The 10000-nt window shown below is 44.9% G+C and overlaps 1 protein-coding gene across 1 annotated transcript in view; it reads right to left on the reverse strand.

Moving 5' to 3' along the window:
* The window catches only part of sardh (sarcosine dehydrogenase), an 82856-nt gene that overhangs the window by 53251 nt on the left and 19605 nt on the right, over positions 1–10000 (reverse strand). The window contains exons 8-10 of the mRNA XM_048259347.1: positions 9225–9329; positions 7667–7796; positions 2364–2450 (exon numbers count right to left, since the gene is read on the reverse strand). Of these exons, the coding sequence (XP_048115304.1) occupies positions 2364–2450; positions 7667–7796; positions 9225–9329 (322 nt within the window). The remainder of the gene's footprint in view (positions 1–2363; positions 2451–7666; positions 7797–9224; positions 9330–10000) is intronic.

Genomic DNA, 10000 nt, shown 5'->3' on the forward strand with positions numbered 1-10000 from the left:
GAAATACTAGGGGAGTAGTATAAACACCGGGTGAATTAGGACTTCCACATGACCCGGTTATGTCGTTCAGATATCGGCCCCCACCGTTTAACATCGGCAGAACCTCCGGTCTTACACGTATGTCTGAAAGCGCTTACACACACACACCTATACACACACACACACACACACACACACAGCAGTGTCTCTGAGCGCCTGTAGAGGGCAGAGGCAGCGTGTATGATACGAGACTCCTACTGCCTGAACGATACTCCTACTGCCTGAACGAGACTCCTACTGCCTGAACGAGACTCCTACTGCCTGAATGATACTCCTACTGCCTGAACGTCAGGAAGGTCCGGCCTTTCCCTGACCAGACAAGAACACTTAAGGCTTGGAGTGGGCAATGATGTTTTAAGAGAGTGTGTGTGTGTGTGTGTTTTAAGAGTGTGTGTGTGTGTGTGTGTGTGTTTTAAGAGTGTGTGTGTGTGTGTAAAACTATGCATGTTCTACCTAAGGACAGCTTGACTGCTTTTCACAACTTTTCTTTGTTTTAAAAACCAGTCGCTTCAGACGGCTAACGACTTAAAGACTGCAGTGTCTTGCTGTGTGTGTCTGAAAGGGAGGGAGTGAAAAGGACAAACTGTGTGTGTGTGTGTGTGTGTGTGTGTGTGTGTGTGTGTGTGTGTGTGTGAGAAAGGGAGGGAGTGAAAAAGAGAAACTAAAAATTGGAGGAGGGAAGGATTAAGAGAGAGCTGGGCCCAGAGAGATAGAACAAGAAAAAAGAACAAAAGAGAGAAAGAGAGGGGGAGGGAAAAAGAGAGAGAGGGAGGGAGGGAAGGAGAAAGAACAGAGGAGGAAGAGGGTATCTCCAGGCTCAAGTCTAAGCTGCCGTAACGCTTGTCTATGTATAAGGAACGGGGGGTAGGCTGAGGGAGAGAGAGAGAAAGTGTGTGTGTGTATGTGTTTGTGTGTATGTGTGAGTGTGAGTGTGTGTGTGAGAGTGTAAGAAAGAGAGAGAGATAAAGAGAGTAAGACAAAGTGTGTGTGTGTGCTGTGCATGTGTGTGAGAAATAAAGAGACAGAGACAGGGAGAGAGAGACCATGTACGTGTGTAAATGTGTGTGTGTGTGTGTGTGTGTGAGAGAGAGAGAGAGAGTAGGTGACAGAGAGTATGTCTGTGTGTTTGCGTGCACGTGTGCGTGTGTGTGTCACTCACACACTCACTCACTCACTCACAGTGTGTGTGTGTGTGTGAGTGAGTGAGTGAGTGAGTGAGTGAGTGAGTGAGTGAGTGTGTGTGTGTGTGAGAGAGAGTAGGTGACAGAGAGTATGTCTGTGTGTGTGCGTGCACGTGTGCGTGTGTGTGTCACTCACTCACTCACTCACTCACTCACACACACACACACATTGTGAGTGAGTGAGTGAGTGAGTGAGTGAGTGAGTGAGTGAGTGTGTGTGTGTGTGAGAGAGTAGGTGACAGAGAGTATGTCTGTGTGTGTGCGTGCACGTGTGCGTGTGTGTGTCACTCACTCACTCACTCACTCACTCACAGTGTGTGTGTGAGAGAGTGAGTGAGTGAGTGAGTGAGTGAGTAAGGTGCAGCAATTTCCTGTGTATTAGCTGTATTGAGTATAAACTGCAGGACAGTGTTTTATGCAAGTTAAAAAAACAAAATCACATTAATACCATATTAACTGCCCCGTGTATTAACCTGTGTGTGTGTGTGAGAGAGAGAGATGGAGAGAGAGAAAAATCTATGTATAAACCTTGTTAATAGTTGGGAAATTATGGTAACAGAGAGTATGTGTGTGTGTGTGTGTGTGTGTGTGTGTGTGACATATAAGCTGCTGTCGGATCTGAGGGGTGGTGGTGGTCCATGTGTCACCCTCCACACATTAAGATTGATTAAGTGCAGACATGCATAATGAAACGCCATGTCTTCCATGAAAGACAAGTCCTCCATACACACACACACACACACACATTAAGATTTATTCAGTGGAGACATGCATAATGAAAGAGCCATATCCTCTTCACTGTAAGTGCTCCTGGGTCCAAAGTTTATGAACGTATGTCACAGAGAACTGCACTGCACATTTTAGCATATTTCTCGGCATACATCTCAGTGTGTGTGTGTGTGTGTGTGTGTGTGTGTGTGTGTGTGTGTGTGTGTGTGTTTGCAAAAAATGCAACAAATCCAGGATGATATAGCGTGTGTGTGTGTGTGTGTGTTTGCAAAAAATGCAACAAATCCAGGATGATATAGCGTGTGTGTGTGTGTGTGTGTGTGTGTGTGTGTGTGTGTGTGTGTGTGTGTGTGTGTGTGTGTGTGTGTGTGTGTGTGTGTGTCTGTCTGTCTGTGTGTATCTTCTGTAACCCACCTGCACTGTTGAAGCCACAGCCCAGGAAGAACCCTCTGACCTCTGGTGTCTCCCCCATCAAGGGCTTATGGTCTGCAGTGAAGGATTCTGGGACCAAACATGGGACCAAGAAACAGAGACAAGAAACATCTTCTTTAGAGATATGATTTTATGTCTAAAGATTCAGAACATCTTCTTTAGAGATATGATTTTATGTCTAAAGATTCAGAACATCTTCTTTAGAGATATGATTTATGTCTAAAGATTCAGAACATCTTCTTTAGAGATATGATTTTATGTCTAAAGATTCAGAACATCATCTTTAGAGATATAATTTAAGATTCAGAATTCATACCCTCTGATGGCAGTACTTTTTTACAGACGGGTCTCAAAAAATGTGAATATCATGAAAACTTTTTTTCCTGTAATTTATTTCAAAAACTGAAACTTTCATATAATCTAGATTCAATACACATAAAGTGAAATATTTCAAGCTTTTTTTTTGTTTCAATCTTGATCATTCTAATCTTGATGATTACGGTTGACAGCTAATGGAAATCAAAAATCTAGAATCTCAAAATATTAGAATAAAAACACTGTATTATCACAACTGTCACCGTGAGACAAGCTCTGATCAGCTAATTAAGTCAAACACCGGCAATGGTTTCCTGAGCCTTTCATCTCTCTGTCTGGGCAGGGCACTGGACTTTTCCATGATATTCTAATGTTTTGAGACACACTGAAGGCAACTGAAGGATTCAAGCCAGAGTGTGTATGCGTACTTAAGAAGGAGTGTATGAGTTTGAGTGATGGTATGTCTGATTGACTGAGTACTACCAAAGAAAAGGATGAGTTGAGTTTTGCAGACAGAAGAAAGTAACAAAAAAAACAGTGAATAAAGAACAAAACACGAGACAAACACTAAAGAAACCAAGACAAAAACAAACTGAGAGGAAGGAGAGGAGAGAGAAAGAGACAGAGAGAAAGAGCATGTGTGTGTGTGTGTGTGTGTGTGTGTGTGTGTGAGAGGCGGGAAGGTGCAGACTAGGGAAGAGTTACAGTAGAAAGAAGTAGGCCGATAGAATAGAGTGACGGGGGGAGGGAAAGATGGAGAGAGAGAAGGAGAAAGAAGGAGAAGGAGAGAGAGAGAGACTACATCTTTTATTCATCCTGCGTTAAGTGCAGATGAGGAGCAGATAGTTTGACTCTCTGGTGTCCTCCATATGGCTAGTCTGCCCAAACATTCGCTCGCTCACACACACACACACAGGTTCACAGTTTGTTTGCATATTTCTTTGATTTTCCTCTCTTATTCTCGCAGCCATTATCATGCATCATCTCATGATCATCATATAGAACAGGTGTGTTTGGATGTGTGTGTGTGTGTGTGTGTGTGTGTGTGTGTGTCATTATCATGGATCATCTCATCTTATAGAACAGGTGTGTTTGTATGTGTGTGTGTGTGTGTGTGTGTGTGTGTGTGTGTGTGTGTGTGTGTGTGTGTGTGTGTGTGTGTGTACCTTCTACTTTGACATTACTGTACAAGGCAAAGAAACAAAGCAGATTCTTGACAATCCTAAAATGCATACAAATGTGTTGGCTGAGGGCAATCATCCCAAGACTTGTGCGCGCACACACACACACACACACACACACACACACACACACACACACACCTATTATCAGTTAAAGTCCTGGTTGTCAAGAGCAGTTAGAGTTTCGGTAACCCACATACTTTAAGCTTCATAACCGAATGCACTAATTGCCGACCTGCCAACACCCACAAACTACACACAGGAATCACACACACACACACACACACACACACACCCACATACAGCATCATTGTCAGGGAAAACCAACAGGGAAAACCAACTTTAGCTAAGAGTTTAACTCATCACAAGTTTCATACTGTAGAACTCTAGAACTTTTCTGCAGGTGCTGTAAGGTCTTACACACATAAAGGCTATGTGTCTATAGTACACACACACACACACACACACAGTGAGATGGTGTCAGAGGAGACACAGCAGGGAGTTGAGAGGGCTTGATTAGCCTGATTCACCGTCACCTGCGGGGATGTTCAGGAATAAGTGAAAACAGACGCTTGATGTCTCCTGCCACCTGCAACTCGTTTGCCTTTCCTCCCACACCAATCACACTTCCCATCACCCCCTCTCTCTCTCTCTCTCTCTCTCTCTCTCTCTCTCTCCATCTCTCTCTCCATCTCTCTCTCCATCTCTCTCTGCCCTGAACAAATACAGCACCATCACACTCTACCATTCCTCTAAATCAATCTCAACCTACACCTTGCAAACACATCCCACTCTACGTCTCTCACACACACACACACACACACACACACACACTCCAGTCTACCTTGCCCTGAACAAACACACACACACACCACTCTGCTATCACTTGTTACTTCCCCTTCCCACCTAACCAACACTCACTTCTTTCCAATCTAACTGTGTGTTTCTACTCTGCAGAACTGACTGCTGGAGGGCTCAGCAAAGAACTCAGATACAAACAGCGATATCATCAGGCGCGTGCGGTCCATATGGGCAGGTGGGGCGAACTACCTGAACCATCCTCCACAAAAAATAGTTCCTTAGTAAATCATTGCTCCAAGTCTATTTTTAAGAAAGCAAAGAACTCGCATACAAACAGCGATATCATGGCACAGTAATCAGCATGACCTCACTTTCCGGCCGGCCGGGAATCCTACCGATTCTCATGATGACCTCTCCACTACTGGGCTGAGGGAATACATGGGGCAGATCTCTTACTTTGTGAGGCCAGGCTGTCCACTCTGCACACACAGGACTGACCGCAGCAGCACCAGCTCTGTGTCACCACCAACCACTATGTGTGTGTGTGTGTGTGTGTGTGTGTGTGTGTGTGTGTGTGTGTGTGTGTGTGTGTGTACGCTGCACACACAGGCAAACACTGGTTGTGTGCCTCTGCCTTGCCCCCTTGCCCCCAGGCCACAGATGGCTTCATCGAGCTCTTTCCAAACTGTCTGCTCTGGTCACGTCCAGACAGACACAGACAGACACACACACACACACACACACACAGTAACACTTGGCCCCATGAGACTGTCTCTTCTCTGACCCATATTACACTCTATGAAAAATACATCATGCTGCTCCCATCATTAGAGGGCACAGGGTAATTGTAGCTGTCTCCCATCATTAGAGTATACAGGGTAACTGTAGCTGTCTCCCATCATTAGAGGATACAGGGCAACTGTAGCTGTCTCCCATCATTAGAGGATACAGGGTAACTGTAGCTGTCTCCCATCATTAGAGGATACAGGGTAACTGTAGCTGTCTCCCATCATTAGAGTATACAGGGTAACTGTAGCTGTCTCCCATCATTTACACTGTACAGCACATCACAGCACTGTACACACAGCCAGTAGCCAATCAGAATGCACCATGCTCTAGAAAAGAAACGTTTGGGGGGGTGGTCTTGGGGGTACATATATATTCAGTATGCATACATGGACTTTGTGCATATGTGTTTATTAGTGTGTGACTTTGTGTATGTATGTGTGTGTGTGTTTGTAAGTGTGTGTGTGTGTGTGTGTGTGTGTGTGTGTGTGTGTGTGTGTGTGTGTACCGGGTCCGCAGACGGTGGATTTGATGCCGGTCTGCTCCAGTCGCGGGAGACTCTGTTGGCTCCCTCGATGTGCTGCATGAACCGTCCCAGTCCAGATCAAACAGGCTGAAGGCAAACTTATCAGACACCTGCAAGGATACAAGCGCCTCAGTTAGCACAGCACACTGCTACACACACACACACACACACACACACACACACAGATGCATAAGCAACTTTCCCACACATACACACACACATGTAAAAAAACAACCTCTATCAATATGGAAGTTACAAGCAAACTATCTGTGTGAGGGTTTGTGTGTGTGTCTCTTGTCAAAAAGAACACCACACACAAACCTACTGACTTCCTCTCTCTTATGACTCCTGCACTGTCATTAGGGTCAAATACCACACACACACACACACACACACACACACCTCATTAACAGTCAGAAAGACCAAACTCCAGACTGCCGAGGAGAGACTGTTTAAGAAAATACCAATGCAATTTCTCAAAAACTTTTTTTACTTTAACACTTTCTTGCAGTTATCGATCAGGTGCTTTCTGGACAGACCAGAGCTGACCAGAGCTGCAAGCAGGTCTGTCGTTTGATTTTCCCTCACAGCACTGGCCAGAAGAGGAAGAAGAGGAAACCAGAGAGAGAGAGAGAGAGAAGGAAGGACGGTACTTCTCCACGCTTCATGAGAGCTGGGTAATGATAGTGCAATCTGCTGACTACAAATGAGCCTCTGTTATTGACTTGGGGTTAGGGCCAAGACTGTCTAAGAGGGAGGAGAGAGGGAGTGATGGGAGAGAGGAGAGGAAGGAGAGGAAGATAAATGTATCCTAGACACTACAGCGTGCATTGCTTGTCTTAACCTGATTTCAAGAGGACCCTAGCATGTGGTTGCAGCCACTAAATAATGAAAAATCATATTAAAGAGGGATTAACAATACATTCAAACAGTGTACACACACACAAACCAATTCACACACTCCACACACACACACACACCGCATACACACACCTCACACACACACACACCACGACATTCAGACAAATGTGCTAAAATTACAAAATGACCCAAATTAATGGGTAAACAGAGTTGATATAACCGACAAAACACACCTCCTCCCACACCAAACACACACACACACACACACACAGTAACACTTGGCCCCATGAGACTGTCTCTTCTCTGACCCATATTACACTCTATGAAAAATACATCATGCTGCTCCCATCATTTAGAGGGCACAGGGTAATTGTAGCTGTCTCCCATCATTAGAGTATACAGGGTAACTGTAGCTGTCTCCCATCATTAGAGGGATACAGGGCAACTGTAGCTGTCTCCCATCATTAGAGGATACAGGGTAACTGTAGCTGTCTCCCATCATTAGAGGATACAGGGTAACTGTAGCTGTCTCCCATCATTAGAGTATACAGGGTAACTGTAGCTGTCTCCCATCATTGCACTGTACAGCACATCACAGCACTGTACACACAGCCAGTAATAATCAGAATGCACCATGCTCTAGAAAGAACGTTTGGGGCATGTGGTCTTGCCTGTACATATATATTCAGTATGCATACATGGACTTTGTGCATATGTGTTTATTCGTGTGTGACTTTGTGTATGTATGTGTGTGTGTGTGTGTGTGTGTGTGTGTGTGTGTGTGTGTGTGTGTGTGTGTGTGTGTGTGTGTGTACCGGGTCCGCAGACGGTGGATTTGATGCCGGTCTGCTCCAGTGCGGGGACTCTGTTGACGGCTCCCTCGATGTGCTGCATGAACACGTCCCAGTCCAGATCAAACAGGCTGAAGGCAAACTTATCAGACACCTGCAAGGATACAGCGCCTCAGTTAGCACAGCACACTGTACACACACACACACACACACACACACACACAGATGCATAAAAACAACTTCCACACATACACACACACATGTAAAAAAACAACCTCTATCAATATGGAAGTTACAAGCAAGCTATCTGTGTGAGGGTTTGTGTGTGTGTCTCTTATTAAAAAGAACACACACAAACCTACTGACTTCCTCTCTCTTATGACTCCTGCACTGTCATTAAGTCCAAATACCACACACACACACACACACACACACACACCTCATTAACAGTCCGAAAGACCAAACTCCAGACTGCCCGAGAGAGACTGTTTAGAAAATACCAATGCAATTTCTCAAAAAACTTTTTTACTTTAACACTTTCTTGCCGTTATCGATCAGGTGCTTTCTGGACAGACCAGAGCTGACCAGAGCTGCAGCAGGTCTGTGTGCGTTTGATTTTCCCTACGCACTGACGAAGAGGAGGAAGAGGAAACCAGAGAGAGAGAGAGAGAGAGGAAGGGCAGTACTTCTCCACGCTACGCTGAGAGCTGGGTAATGATAGTGCAATCTGCTGACTACAAATGAGCCTCTGTTATTGACTTGCAGGGTTAGAGGCCAAAGACTGTCTAAGAGGGAGAGAGGGAGAGAGAGAGAGAGAGTGATAGAGAGAGAGAGAGGAAGGGAGAGGAAGATAAATGTATCTAGACACTACAGCGTACATTGCTTGTCTTAACCTGATTTCAAGAGGACCTAGCATGTGGTGCAGCCACTAAATAATGAAAAATCATATTAAAGAGGATTAGCAATACATTCAAACAGTGTACACACACAACCAATTCACACACTCACACACACACACACGCATACACACACACACACACACACACACGACATTCAGGCAAATGTGCTAAAATTACAAAATGACCCAAATTAATTGGGTAAACAGGGTGATATAACACGACAAAGCACACCTCCTCCCACACCAAACACACACACACACCTCCTCCCACATCAAACACACAAATAGCACCCTGCTGGCCCATTTACAGCCTTAATAGAGCAGAATCACATATCCTCTTATGAACGAGAGTACACACACACACACACACACACACACACACACACAGTAACACACAGTAACACACACATACGGGAACACACACACACACACACACACAGACACACGCAAAGAAAGAAGATAATGATTCACACAGACAACAACTCCTAAAACTCTGAATAAAAATACAGCACTACTATCAAATAGGTTTGAAAGTTAATCATAACTTACGCGATATAATAATGAACAGCTGTGAAATCAATCCCTATTAGTTATATAAACAATACTGCCATTTACTGAAATGACAGACATACAGACAAACATACAGACAGAGAAGCAGATGACAGGGTAGTACAGATTGTGTACCTCGTCCCAAAAGACAGGGTTCTGCTCGTAGCCTCCAACTGAGAGTGCATCACCTTGGAGACGCAGGTAGACAGATGCATCATGGTCCCTGACGTTGGGCATGTTCTAGATGGGAGACACATATACACGCGCGCACACACACACACACACACACACACACACACACACACACACACACACACACACACACAGAGAGAGAAAAGAAACTTATTCAAAGTAGTCAAACATGTTGAATCCTTCATTTGCTAATACATACTTGCACCCCTCCCCACTGCGCGCGCGCACACACACACACACACACACACACAAAAAAACTTGGTGTTTGGTTAAGATATTATCTTGTTTGGTTTTGGATATGGTGTTTGTTTGCGGATATTATCACTGTCATTCCATCCCTGTTAAGTGCACACATGCCCAAAGTGAACTGTCCACTGTCCACTAAGGAACTCAGTACTAGTGTTGAGCAGTACATTCTCAGTGTTTATTTGTGTGTGTGTGTGTGTGTATGTGTGGTGTGTGTGTGTGGGTGTGTGTGTGTGTGGTGCATGTGTGGTGTGTGTATGTGTGTGTGTGTGTGGTGTGTGTGTGTGCGGTATGTGTGTGGTGTGTGTGTGTGTGGTGTATGTGTGTGTGTGCGCGGTATGTGTGTGTGTGCGGTATGTGTGGTGTGGGTGTGGGTGTGTGTGTGTGTGTGTGTGTGTGTGTGGTATGTGTGGTGTGTGTGTGTGTGGTGTGTGTGTGTGTGTGTGTGTGTGTGCGGTATGTGTGGTGTGTGT

This window comes from Alosa alosa, chromosome 12, assembly GCF_017589495.1.
Source record: "Alosa alosa isolate M-15738 ecotype Scorff River chromosome 12, AALO_Geno_1.1, whole genome shotgun sequence".
NCBI classification, from domain to species: Eukaryota; Metazoa; Chordata; class Actinopteri; order Clupeiformes; family Clupeidae; genus Alosa; species Alosa alosa.